Raw genomic sequence first — 15,320 nt, 5'->3', positions numbered from 1 at the left:
ACTGCCGAATTGTGTAAAATCATGTGCTTTGAACATGTACTTAGTGTAGGGAACTATTTTTTACTGCGCTGTCTTACACTATTTTTTACTACGCCGTGCTACACGTCACAAATACTGCTTCACCCATTGTTCTTGAATTGGAGAGTGTGACTACGGTGATCTGCATTATTGAGTGGGAAGGGTGACCCCCATGTGTGTTAATGCTTAAGCCTCTATTAGCAAGAGCTCCTGGTTCCCATATACAGCATTAGTTTCGTCACCGCCACCACTTGCTACGCGCATTTCAACATCTAGGGCCACACTCACCGCTGGCTACTTCTTCCCCCCCCTCCCACTTGTGTTCTGGGGATAACTCAAAAATTTTCGAAACGTTGACGTGCGGCTTCATATCAGCAGAAACTGTTGTCATTTGGCAGCATTTTCAGTTCTCTTTAAAACGTACAAAATTTCAACCCCGTTAAACCGGATATCCCGTTATAACAAAATTTGAGCAAATGGAGGCAGATGAAATAGAAATGACGAATAGATACAACCCAACCCAACCATATAGCCAATTGGCACTGCAAGATGGGGAACAAGACATGAACATCAACAATAGGGCAGAAGAACAAGAAGACCCTAAACAAGGCGCAATAATCAGAAGTAGACAGGAAAAATACCATCGCAAGATATGACAGGGAAACCAGAAGTAACGGTGAGGCTAAAGAACCGTCAGAACCAACTAAAGGAATAGAAGACCTGAAGCAAGGGGAAAAAGGACTCCCCCTCCACCCCACCCTGCCACAAGGCTCGGCGCTTGACCAAATGCTTGTGCTCAGAGCTGCATTAGAGACCATAATGCGAGATAACAGCAGCAGAATTTCCTCTGAAATAAGAGCAAAGATAGTCCTGCAGTGGACAAAGCTAGAAACTATTCTACTTCAAACTAATGTAGAACACCAAAAAGCAATCACAGCACTACAAACATACAAGACTGATGGAGGTATACAAATGCTACAGCACACCCCATCATACGTCAACGCGCTGAGGAACACACTTCCTGAGGACACAAACAAGACCAATAACCAAGCTCAGAAGAAAAAAACATTGCTGCAGACCCCAAATCTAGTAATCCTGAGACCAACAGAAGAAGGGAAAAATACAAGGGACCAAATCAAACAAAAGGTTAAACAAAATATGAAGAGTGACTTTGAAAACACAAGAATCAAGTCAATAAGGAAAACTAGAAACCCGGGAGTGGTGATAGAAACAGCAAGCAAAGAGGAAGCTGAGCAGATCTTGACAAACACCAAAATAATTACACTTGGATTAAAGGCGGAAATCCTGCGAAGAAAGGGCCCCTCAATAGTCGTGTTCGGTGTCGACTCTGACATAACATCAGAACAACTAGTCTAGGAAATCTTTAGAAAAGATCTCAAACAGGTCCTCCCAGACAAGGAAGCAAAAAATATAGTTATGCCTAAATACAAAACAAAGGCAAGAAACGGAATAGATAGCAACTGGACGATAGAGTTAGCTCCGGTTGCTTGGTAAATCATCAAGGATCAATCTCAAATCTGTGTCGAGTGGAGTAGTCTGCGCTTCAGAGAGCATGTGGTGATACCAAAATGCTTTAGCTGCTGCAAGCATGGCCACACAATGCATACATGCACACAGAAGGAATCTACCTCTGGCCACTGCTCGGGAAAAGGTCACGAATTTAAAAATTGCCCGAATAAAGCTAGCGAACCAAACTGCGACAACTGCAAAGGCTTAAAATTAGATCATGCACACTCAATCAGAGATCCAAACTGCCCAACATACATGCACACAAAGAGTTTATACCAGGCCAGGATCGATTATGGGGACACTCTCTAAATGATCATACAACACTGGGATACTAAAGTTACAGCAACTAAAGGTGCAGCAAGCCTGAGCAGTGGTAGAGCAGATCAGAAAGAAAGCAGACGAGGAAAACACTGATATTGTAATAGTGGAGGAGCCATACACACATCAGAAGCGGGTGAGGGGATACCCTATATTGTACAAAATCGTGCACTGTACTGAAGATACGCCTTGGGCGACAATTATAGTAAGGAATCCAGACATGTCACTAAAATCCAACAGCTCTGCACACCCTGAGCAGCATGTGCCCAGCTGATCACATCTGTTGGAACCATTTATATAATCATGCTATATTGTAAACCCGGCGTAGAAATTGACTTTGCTACAGCATATCTAGAAAACGTCCAGTCAGTTCTAGCTAGAAACAAGATAATTATAGGTGTGGACATAAATTGCCGGTCCCCACAGTGGCATAGCTATACCCCTGATCGACGAGCAACAGCAAATGGACAGAAGTTAGAAGACTTTCTATCAAATTCCATCTTTACTGTTATGAATCGACCTCACTGCCTTCCAAAATTCTCAAAAACACTGTGGGAATCGACCATAGATGTTACCCTGGTGACAAGGAATATTGAAAATTACATCTACGACTGGACAGTGCAAAGTGATTGGATGACTTTAGACCACAGGACAATCACATACTCCATAAACAGAAGCTTGGAAAGGATCCCTATTATAAGACAGATGCAGAACAGATTCAACATCCACAAAGCTGACTGGGACAAATTCAAAAGGAAATTAAGTAGCCAAGAACAGGCCTACATGGAAGCCCACAGAAATATACAATCGGAGATGAAAAATCCGGAAATCCTCCAAGGAGTCATGACCAAAATGATCACAATGGCGGCGGAAGCAAGCATGAAAAGGAGAACGCCGATCTCAAGGCCAATGCCTTGGTGGACCCCTGAGCTGCAAAGGCTAAGGAAAATGGTACAGGGAAAACGAAGAGAATTTCAAAGGGCAAGAAGAACCTGGCCACAGGAAGAAGTCACGGAAATGAGAAACAGGTACCGTCAGCTTAGAAATCACTACATGGAGCAAATCAAAAAGAGCAAAAGAGAAAGCTGGCAGAGATTCGTCCAAACAACAGTAAGCACCGATCTCTGGGGAGTGGTGTTCAAAATCATAACTAGCAAGCTCCCCAGGGGAGAAGTTATGGTGGCAACAAAAACGCCACAAGGCTCATTGACCACAACATGGAGAAACTCAGTTGCAAATATTCTTGCAGCAATATTCGTGGAACCGCCAACAGAACTGACAGTGGAGCAGGAGGAGATATGCCATGCAAATGAAAGATATATAAACACCCGCAAAGAACCGCCGTTTACTCTTGAGGAGCTCCAAGAAGTGTCGGGCAGAATAAAAAACAAAACATGCCCAGGTTTAGATTTAATTAAACTAGAGATGATTAAAAAGACTGCTGAATGCGTCCCCCAACTCTTATTATGACTGTACAATAGCTGCCTGGAGCAAGGTCACTTTCCAACACAATGGAAAAAAGCCATCTTAAAATTGATACCAAAAAGCCCTACAAAACTGCCGGAGCTGCCTACATCCTACAGACCAATTGCCTTGTTATTGACGGTGAGCAAAATCCTGGAAAAACTACTACAAAAGAGAATTGAACAGCACTATATGGAAGCAAACCTTAGCAACTCAAAACAATATGGGTTCAAATCTGGAACCTCTAATATCGATGCGATCCGAGATCTTAACAGAGCTGCACAACGTACCAGCAAGTACTTCCTGGTGATCGCGGTGGACTTCGCTAGGGCATTCGACACCCTTTGGTGGCCGAGCATCCTGGCGAGGCTTCATGCTGCAGCCCTTCCAAAAAATCTATTTGACTGTGTAAAGTCCTATCTCACTGACAGGGAAGTGCAGATCCTTGCGCCCTATTCCAGCCTATCGCATGCAGTTCACAGGGGCTGCCTCCAGGGTTCTGTTCTGGGGCCACTCCTGTGGAACTTTGTCCTCTATGACTTTCTCTGCAAGGACCTGGGGGAGGTTGACACCTAGGCCTTTGACGATGATTTACTTTTAATCACAGCAGCTGATTCAAGAGCCAATGAAAAACAAGCAAATGGAGCACTGCAAATCCTACAGGATGGTTAAACTAAATAACCTAAAACTAGCACCAAAAGACCAACTCGGTCCTCTTGAAAGGAAAACTAAACTGAAACAGGCCACCACAAATCAAAGTAGAAGGAATAACAGTAAAATTATCAAACAAGATAAAATATTTAGGAATTATCATTGACAGCAATCTCTCATTTAAACCGCACTTAAACTACCTCAGGAAGAAGATACGCATATACACAGCACTTATAGCAATTATCACGCATAAGGACTGGGGACTAAATAAAAAGACCCTCTCCCTATATTACAAAACCCTCTTCATCCCGGTAATTATGTACAGATCGCCAGTATGGATGATGAAAACCAGCACAGTAACAAACAGGAAAATTCTTGAAACAATTCAGAGGAACATACTACTTACAATCACTAGAGCGAGTAGCACAGTTAGTATGGCGGCACTCCAGGTCATTGCAGGTGCACTACCCCTTGATCTGGAAGTTGCTGACGCGGGACTAGTGTACTATCACAAAAAAGCGATCCCAATTACAACCTGTGGCATAACCCTTGACGTGACTAGTGGCTGGAAGAGGGAACAAAAAAGGATAGATCAATTCCTGCTAGGCATAACAGAAGATAGAAATCGTACTTGCGGAGAACCCGAATCATGGACTCATGTCATACATGAATGTAAAAATTATGACGTAAGAGCGAGCCTCATTACAAACATCCAGTACAATCCAATTAACCAAGAATCCTGACTCCTGAATACACAAGAAGAGTTTGTAGCTTTTACCAACTTTGCAACTCAACTATTTACAAGAAGGAAAACAATTATTGCACTACAACCTGTCCAGCAGGAAGACAACAACACTCAATAGAAAAGCCTAAACTTAGAAGGAATGGATGAACCAGAACAACGGAGAAACTCAAACAAACCAGAATCAAAGAAGAAAATTCAACAGTACAGAAAAATGCACCATTAGTGCCTAAAAGACTAATCAAAGTTGCTCACAGGAAAAGGAGAAAACTACCCCAGACAAGACAAATTCTCGTCACACTGATGAAATTCCTGAAAGAGACCAACACTGAAGTGTCCTAGAGCTAGAGTACAGTGCCATCTAGCTCTCAGATCCTGCACCTGCAGGATCCTCTTTAAACCCCATTTCCTCGCAGGGGGAGAACCCTTTTCTCCCCTTGGGACATCGGCATGCTCCACTGAAAAACGGAGATCATCTTCTCTATCGACCCCTTTGCTTCCTATTTCCAGCCCCAGTCTTCTGCCTCCCCACCCAAAACTGTCATCTTACATAGCGATCAGCCCAACATCAAAATTTAAGACACCAAAATTTATGCCCGACCTTTTAGGCCTTACAGACTTTCAGTGTAAACCCCAAATGATGTTTAAAAGAACCTTAACTAACTAAACTAGGCTCGCGACTTCTCCAATGTATTTTATTTTATATATATATATATATATATATATAAATCTCAGGAAAGTAAGTAGCAGGACCTGCCAGAGTAAAATAGCCTCATTGGGTACACCCAGCCAGCCTCCCCGTGGCTGGGTGTGGAAACATCAGGTTCCACTAGGGGCCTGGCGGCTAATAGGCCAGATGAACAAAGGGCACAACACACCACATAGCACATGAACCATATATATTTTTAAAAAAATCTCAGGCTTGCCCGAAACATAGGAAATATGCAGAGATGGGGGAAACCCCAGGAGCTGTTAGACCCCCCCACACACCTTACACCTTACCCAAACATCATTGCTGACCAGGTACACCCTTTCATGGCAACAGTCTTGCCCTCTGGTGGTGCTGTCTTTCAGCAGGATAATGTGCCATGCCACACTGCCCGGATTGTTTGAGACTGGTTCGCAGAACATGAGGAAGAATTCCAGGTATTGCCCTGGCCTCCAAATTCCCCAGACATCAATTCCATCGAGCATCTGTGGTTTGTGTTGGACCAGCAACTCCGATCTGCAGTGTCTGAACCACAGACCTTACAGGAGTTAAAGGATCTGTTAGTGACGTGTTGGTAGCTGATACCACAAAACACATTTAGAAATTTTGTAGCATCCATGCCTCGCCAGGTGCGAGCTGTTTTGACTGCACGTGTGGAACCAACATCATATTAGGTAGGTGATCATAATGTTTTGGCTCATTGGTGTATAACTGTCATAAATGGACTGTATTCTACATGTGTTTTGATCACTTATTTTTCTCTTTCCTTTTATTTGATATCATTAAATGGTTTTCCTTCTGAAAATTTCCATGACCCACTAGATTATTTGGAATATGCTTTTGCTATCTTAGAAAATAAAAATATTCTTATAGTTTCTGACATAAATGCTAAATCCAGTTTTTGGTTTAGTAACAACACAGATCTTAGAGGGTAGCTTCTTGAAGAATTTATAGTTAGCCATAATCTAATGATAATCAACAGACCAAGTCAGTTCTTGACTTACAGTAGCTCTATGGGAGAATCCGATATTGACATTACCCTTTTTACCTCATCTTTTGGAAATCTGACTACTGATTGGTCAATTGTTACACATTGGACAATGAGTGATCACTGCGCAATAGTTTATCTTATTAGGTCTACACAAAACTATGACAATAGTGCACCTCTTATACCAGGCTAGATTAGATTTTCAATTAAGAATACAACTGGATGACATCTGAAGAATCAATTTAGGAGGTGGCACTTCAGAGCAACAGTTATGCTTGTATCAGCTCTGACTTTAAAGTGTTTTTAAAATTTAAAACACATATATAGATCCAATTCGTGAAGAGGAATAATATCAATGGTGGTATTCATATATTGAAATTGGTATTTAGTATAAGTAAAAAGATTATTTTAGAGTTGGAAGATTCGAACTGACAGCTAAGATGGTGGCTTCTGGAGGTCTGGCTAGTCTTGTATCATCTGCGAGTTTCAGGGATATGCTCAGGAAATTAGATAGTGACAATCTTTATCGTGCTTTTTCTAAATCTCCTGCTTTAAATTCTGAAAAATGCCAGAGTGAAAATCCTGGATTAAGTCTGATACATTATAATGGTGATAAAAGATCATCAGAAGGAATGATTACTGTGCATGATCTTTCGAGTCCTCCCAAGATAAATATATGTTCTTATTGATAAGAATCAAAAATTAATTTAAACTCTTTCTTTATTTGTAGTGAGTTCTACTGTGGTATATGTGTTTCTAAATCTAATCAACTATGCAAAACCCGCAACAGTTCTAATATTATTCACCGGTCTGTATACCTGAGGATATAGATTTACTTCCTCAACAATCTATAACAAAAATTCCAAGTAAGTGTATACCCTCATCTCATGAAAATCACCATGGATGAAATTTAAGCCTATTCTTAATGTACAAACCAGATATTTTGCAGCTGAACTTTCAAAATTAAATCTGGTTGTTAAAAACAGGCTTCATAATTTGGAAAATGGGAATGACTTTTTAACCTGACATTTAATAATACTTGTAAATCTTAGGAAGAATTTTACTGATCAAGATTCTTTTAAGAGTCTTGCTTTCTTCTTACCAAGATGGTTTGGAACAGACAAATAATTGCAATGGATCTATATTTTCCAAAGTGGATAAAGTCCACACTTCCCAAACTTACATTTGGAGGTATAGGATTTAAAAGCATGTTTTGCTGAACTAAACAATTATTTTAAAAATGAATTCAAAAATTTTAGTAATAGTTTGAAGGAATTATCACTTTTGGTTGGTTCACCTCATGATGCATACACAAACTCTCATTATAAAGGAACAGAAAGGAAAATAAATTTGAAAGATTCTGCCAATCGAACCAATCAATCAATGTTGAGTAATACTGATTTTAAACTGAAATAATAAGATATATTTACATAAAGGATCTAATACAGAATATAATCATAGTATTGATAAAGAATTTTGTTCCACTCAAACTCATACATCCTTGAATCTAACCTAAGGTGCTATTACGAAGAGAAAGAAAAACTCAGAATGTGACAACAGAGCTATTAAAACTTCTGACTCGAGGAACATTTCTATGGATCCTGATCTTACTATCCATCAAGATAAGAATTTGAGGCAATTCTCTCAAGGTGAGAACTTACTGGTACTATATTGGTAAACTATACTAATCAGTCAACAGCCTCAATATCAAATGATTTTAGCAATATATATAAAACCAACAATAAAAACAGTGATGAAAAAATGAAATTTAACCATATTAGTGACATAACTGATCATGGATTTTTGAATATGTCTAGTGATAGTAGAGTTAATTTCACTGGAAGGAGAGATGATGATGATGGGTATAGTGATGACAAAATTAAATTTAACCATGTTGGTGATAAAGCTGATATCTTATGAAAGCAAGAGATATTTTTAGCTTATAGATATTTTTTGCTTGAACCATTGCTAGGTTAAATGGAATCTGATATTGCTAGGTTAAATGGAATCTGATATATACATTTTTCATCAACACAATTTCAGAAGTTTTTCCATTTTTTTCTATTATGCTGATATGTACAAGAATGGAAGAAACAAAGATTTTGGTTTCACTTTTGGATTTATAAGGTACATCAGCTTCTAATCACATAAATTTTCTGTTTAGGCTCCAATACGACCACAGAGATCAGAGGATTGTACAACAAGTTATTTACAAAAGTAACATATAATATCATCAGGCAAACATCTGAAACTCACGTAAATTCAGATACATGCACTTATATCAGACAAATCATGAGCTGGATATCATCATTCTTCTTTTCTTGGTGATTCCCTTCTACTTTTGACTCTCTCTCTCTCTCTCTCTCTCTCTCTCAGGGTAACTCGGGATTTTTTTTTTTTTTTTTTTGGCTGGTGTACCATAAGCCTCAGGCTTCCTTGCACCATGTAGCTAATAATAATAATGGTATCATAATGGAATGTATGATATCACTGAAGGCACAGTAACTGAACATTACTACATTTTGGTGTGGAAACCTTATTTCAGACAAAAATACTAAATGGAAACCGGAGGGTTGAGAAAACTTAATTCTGGGATTTACTTATGCTCTTTAAGCAATACAAGTAAGACAACATATTCAAATTAGGGAGAGATAATCATGGTTGTTTTTGTTGTTGTTTTGGGTTTTAGGAGCATTAGCAACTAAGGCCATATTGCTCCGGGGATATGCGGTGGTCATTCCCTGACCTTTCCACATCTTTTGTATTTGGTGGTCACGGGCTCGAACCCCGGTCTAATCAAGAAGTGTGTGCTACACACTCATGCTCCTGCCCACCTACCTGGCTACGGAGGCACCAGATAATCATGGACTGGCAGTGGTGAGAAGTTTGGTATCCTTAAACATTTAAGACATGGGAATATTTTTATTGGATGTTGATGGACAATAGAAGGAAAATTCTGTAAGCAAGATGAAGTATGCTAGTGAATAGTGTGTTTCTTGTGGCATTATTAAATGCCACAAGAAATGTGCTTGCTATCATGCTGCTACTGTGATAGCAAGTAGTTCTCTAAGACTTAAGAGCAGTCTGGCATCAAGTAAGTTATTTCTTTTTAATAATCATTATTTGCCACAGGAGAAATTTCCAAAGGAAAAGTGAAATGAATAGCAATCTGTTTCCAAAGTTTTATACAGGGTGATTCACTACCAGTGCGACAAACTTGCAGGAGGTGTCGGGGGCACAAAGACGAATCGGAATCACATAGCATTGCAGGGTCCAAAATGCCTTTGTCATGTGGTAGAGGACGTTGAACGGGAGGTCGCGTTACCGTCCTACCGTCCAGACGAGGGGGCAGAAGGTACGGTCCAATGAGGTGGTCTCCAACAATGCCGGCCCAAACATTGACAGAGAAACGGCATTGAGTTGCACGTGTTCGCGTACCATGGGGGTTTTCCAAAGCCCACAAATGGGCGTTATGTTGATTGAAGGTTCCCTCTCTTGTGAAACTTGCCTCATCCATGAACAATACGGGCGCAACAAATGCGCTGTCTGCCGCAATCTGTTGAAGAAACCAAGTAGCAAAAGTCCTCCAGAGTGGATAATCTGCAAGCTCCAATGATTGGACGCGTGGCAGATGGTATGAACTCATTTGGTTTGTTGACAGTATCCTCCATACAGTGGATTGGGAAATACCCAATCATTGGCCTATCGCTCGAGTACTCATACTCGGATTGCCTTCTGCAAGACGTAGGACATTCTCCTCCTTGTCTGGCATCCTCATCGTTCGCTCTCGATTCATGGTATCTCTCGTGAAACAACCAGTCTCACGTAACCTTCTGTGCACACGTGCAAAAATCGTATGATGAGGAGCACACCTGTGCGGGAAACGTTCCTGGTACAAGCGCAGAGCGGCGCGCCCGTTACACTCTGCATCTCCATGTGCGAGGTGCATGTCGGTCAGTTCAACGTTTGAATACTCGTCCATCCTACTGCCTCAGGAACCGGTTTGCAAATGCTGACTTCCAGCGGGATCGCTGTTCACGCGACCTCCCATTCAACATCCTCTACCGCATGACGAAGGCATTTTGGACCCTGCAATGCTATGTGATTCCGATTCACCTTTGTGCCCCCTACACCTCCTGCATGTTTGTCGCACTGGTAGTGAATCACCCTGTATAATAAGGAATCTAAATTTACTAAATCAGTTACTAGCAAATTAATGAAGTGTTACTTCTATCATATCAGACTACACCAGAATTCCAATTATCAAAAGAAAATCATGTGTTGTTTAGAAGTCATATGGCAAAAATTAAGGAAGATCTATACAGTGTTAGAAATTCCCAAAATGACTACATTGCTTTAATTATAATAGCACAACAACTTAACATGTAAAATTAAGAAATATTAGCACATTCATTTATTAAGCTAAAAGACTTTTTTTTTTAATGTGGAATGTTCTGAAACAAAATGCTCAATGTTTATTACCATTTTCAATCTTAAATGGTAATGTAAATAACATACATTTAAATTTTGTTAAGGAAACAATATTTAAAACATTAAACCAAAAAACTATTATGAAAATATCAAACATAACAACCTAAGAATTGTTATGGTTACACTTAATTAAATCAAAATCTTATGAAATTCACATCTGTTGTATATTTCTCACAAATATTCCTTCTGCCATAAGTCTGTCACTCTCCCTGTGAGACGTACCAGCAACTTCCATATAAACGGATATCAGTAGTTCTGGTAATAAGACCTTCAGCACATAATCAAGGTTCTGTAAGTATAATTTTTTTTTTTAATTTACCAACACATGTGAAGAGGGGAAAAATAAAATAAAAAAGCATTAACATTATTTATGTAAAGTAATTTATCCCTCCAAATAAATTATCCACGAGAAATAGATACAGATAAGTGAAACTGTTCCATTTTCTGTTATATCCTCTTGTAATTCCATTCAAACAACTATGAACTTTAGACTCTTTGCTTCTGGCTGAAACATGCTTGGAAGAAAGGTAACAGTTTAAAGTTGATTATGTTTTTTGATATGGAAAAAAAAAAAAAAAAAAGCACAGTTATTGTTATCAAGTGTCAGTCCACACACCGTATGTGTTTGTATGGTAGACAGCGCATGACAGCAACTGAACGCATTGTCAGCTGTTCCCAATAACATTAGCATGAGAATTATGCAATTTTTTTTTTTTTTTTTTTTGTTAAATAAAAAAAAGTAATGAAAGAGTCAGAAAAGAGAAATATAGCCATATTTATTGCTAAGAGGTTGTTAATCTCAAAATTGATGCAGGGAATTTTAATTCTAGTAAAGTCACAGTTAAATATTCTTAAAGTCAGTATTTTTGTAGCAGATTATGAAAGAAACAGATTGTCAATTCAAGCTGTAAAAACTAAAAGCCTTTGAATAATAGTTAGGTTAATTGTCATTATTTGCATTTTACAAGTGGTATTGTTTCAGTCAAATGTAAAGGAGAAGCATGTTATATTATTGATATTAGTGCTAAGGACTGAAAATTTAAAATTCATGATCAAAAAGGGCTACTTTGTCAGATTTTGGTTTTTTTGGTTTTTTTTTTTAGGAGCATTAGCAACTAAGGCCATATTGCTCCGGGATATGCGGTGGTCATTCCCCGACCTTTCCACATCCTCCGTATTTGGTGGTGACGGGCTCGAACCCCGGTCTAATCAAGAAGCATGTGCTACGCACTGCTGCTCCTTCCCACCTGGCTACGGAGGCGCCACTTTGTCAGAAAAAAGATAACACGATCTTAAACATTACAATTAAGTATATGAGTCTGAGCAATGACAAAGAACAAATTACAAAGTTTCTAACATGCTCAAAGCTTTATTATTGTTACATATAAACAGCAAAATTGTATTTTTTGTGGGGGGGGAGGATCTTGTCTGACCAGTCTATTTAGCTACTATGATGTAGTAACAAAGGAAATGAATGCAAATAATAATTCTGCCATCATATATTTAGATTTTGCTAAAGCTTTCAACACTGTTCCACACAAAACAAAAAAGCTGCTGTACAAATTGGATCAGTGTGGCATTAGGAGAAGTTACTGCTATGGATAAAGAGATGATTGAGAGTATCAGAAGACAGAAGGTGGTTATAAATGGACACTGTTCTTCTTAGACTAATATTAGTGGAGTCCCTCATGGTGCAGAACTGGGCCCTTACTTTTTACAGTATTTATTAAGTCCGCAGATGATAAAAAGGTTGGGAGAATAGTTAATCACAGGAATCAAAAATCGAGGCACACTACTGCAATAAGACCTAGATAAATTAGGTATGTGAGTGGCAATTGACAAATACAAGGTACAGCATTAATCTCAGAATAACATAGCAATTAGCTGGAGAATGAATGAGTCCTAGGGGTAATTGCACAACCCAATGCGAAGTTCTCAGCAGTGCAAACAGGCTGCTAGAACAGCTCATAGGGTTCTGTCAATGATATACAGGAAGTTTGCCAGCAGGGAGAAAGAGGTACTGATCTCACTGTATAAGGCAATAGTTAGGCCTCATCTATGGTTACTCAGTACTCATTAAAAGTCTCGAAGCCTCATTTTAAGAAAGACGTGGATATCTTGAAATGGGTGCAGAGATGAGCAACCAGATTAGTCGAGAACAAAAAGGGGTTTGTTTGTTATTTGGTTTTTAGGAGCATTAGCAGCTAAGGCCATATTGCTCCGGGGGGATATGCGGTGGTCATTCCCTGACCTTTCCACATCCTCTGTATTTGGTGGGCACGACAAAAAGGGGATACTCCTGCAACTAAAGACTTCAGTTCTGCAAATTTCAGCACTCAGGCACTTGCAAGTATACTGATTAAAGTGTTCAAGGCTTTAAATCAATTGATTAAACTTAATGATGATGGTATTCTAACTCTTTCTTAGACAATACGCACAAGGTGAAATAACTCAAATTGAAAAGGATGGCTGCAGGATAGATGAGTGAAAATTTGTTTTTAGCCAGATAGTAACTGATTATTGGAACAAACTACCATCTGGTGTTGTGCAAATTGGAAGTTGGAATAAATTTAAGGAAGAATTAGAATATTATTTGATGGGATGGACACATGAGGTGGGTAGTGTTGTTTTTTTTTTTCCCCTTTAATTGATGCTATATAAGCTTGCTTCCTTTGTATCATTTGCCATCATTATACTACTACTACTAATTGCTAAAGAAGCTAAAAAAAAAAAAAAAAAAAAAAAAAAATCGGTCTTACCTATTTAAATTGTACCTTGTACAAATCCGTTATCTAAGGCTATTTTTTCTTTTGTTCAAGGAAATTTGTTGTTGTTGTTTATTTAATAAAAGGAATTAACCTTTTATTAATTCTGCTTTTGATCTTAGTTGGAAGTTGAAATTAACAAAAATATAACTTGTTATTAAAAGGAGAAACAGAAGCCTTGTTCCCTGATTTGTCCACAATATACTGTCCTTTTTTTAATATATGAGGTGCAAGCCAAAAGTTTCCAGACTGGGGGAATGAAATTAATTGGAGACTTGCATTAGTTACATGTTGAAGTCCCATTGTATACATTGATCCCAGTACTTCTCCCAATGTTTGAGGCATCTCTGCCTCAAACATTGGGAGAATGATACTGTCCAACACTTTCTATGATTCAGCTTGAATATCTGTGATGTCTTCAAATCTTCACCCTTATAATTGTATTTTTATTTTGGGGAACAGAAAGAAGTTATGGGGGAACATATCAGAAGAATAAGGAGAGCACAGAACCATCGCCATTTTGATCTTGGCTAAAAACTGCTGAACTGACAAAGCTGTGTGGACTGGTGTAAGTTTTGATGCAGAAGCCAATCCTGAATGTGCCATTTATGTAGGCTACTGTTTCTCAATCTTTTCGTTGTTCCTGCATACGTTTCAAGAAGCTAAAATTTTGCAGCACACTACAATTACTATTATACTCATATATATATATATATATATATATATAAATATTATAGTATTTATAATATATATATAATACATATCTATATATACATATATTCACAAAATAGAAGTTATTTCTGTTGGGTATATTTAATAATACACTTATTTGTTTTAAATGCTTTTAATGTATCTTTTTTGAACATACATGAATTGCATGAAATTTAAGAGAAATTTTAAAAAGAAATGAAATTATTTAAAATAAAATGTATAAAAAAATTAACATAATTATATAAAAACAAAAAAATATACAATTATAACATTTTAATCAGTCATCAGATGGTTGGATTTGATGGAAGCAGGGCCGGCCTGAGCTAGGGCACTGACGCTTTGGGGCTGGATGGCATTGGGGGTGTCGAAGGTTTGAGAGGGCGCATATGCTTCGTGAAAGGGGGAAAATGATATAATATGACAATTAAAACATTATAAATATTTTGGTTGTCTTTCTTTGTGTTTACATTTGTCTTTTTTAACTTTTCTCTAGCAAAAATAAAAATATGAACTCAATAAAAACACCTTAAATTTTTTCTATCTGGAAGTGGGTGCAGGAATGCCTCCCAAGCCGGGGCACCAATATACCTTGGGCCGACCCTAAATGTAGAAAAAAATATAAGCATTTCCTCATGCAACTCATACATGCAGATAAGTACATTATCTTTCGATAACCACTGAACCTCAGCATGCATTTATTAAAGAAAAATGATCAGACTCCAGTTCCTCGCATAATTTCTTCCAAAAATACACATTTTTTATGGTCTAGGCATGATATAATTGACCGTTTTAACCACTTGATCAAGTAGAAGTTTTAAATTGGGTATGACTGTCTTCGCTACTAGAATTTCTCTGTATATAAAACAGTGTGTTGTGTTGTAACAATATTTGAACTGTGTCATTTTACTAAGTGTACAAATCCTTTTAGTGCTC

The 15,320-nt window shown here is 38.3% G+C and overlaps 1 protein-coding gene across 1 annotated transcript in view; it reads right to left on the bottom strand.

Moving 5' to 3' along the window:
• Positions 1-11,062: 11,062 nt before the first annotated feature.
• LOC150084597 (uncharacterized) overlaps positions 11,063-15,320 on the bottom strand; it is a 324,615-nt gene continuing 320,357 nt past the window's right edge. The window contains exon 13 of the mRNA XM_090376299.1: positions 11,063-11,200. Coding sequence (XP_090232425.1) covers positions 11,063-11,200 — 138 coding nt within the window. The remainder of the gene's footprint in view (positions 11,201-15,320) is intronic.

This window comes from Mastigoproctus giganteus, chromosome 6 (assembly GCF_048544385.1).
Source record: "Mastigoproctus giganteus isolate SK-2022 chromosome 6, ASM4854438v1, whole genome shotgun sequence".
Taxonomy (NCBI): Eukaryota; Metazoa; Arthropoda; class Arachnida; order Uropygi; family Thelyphonidae; genus Mastigoproctus; species Mastigoproctus giganteus.
Note: the sequence above shows the minus strand (reverse complement) of the source record. Positions and strands in the feature narration are given on the sequence as shown.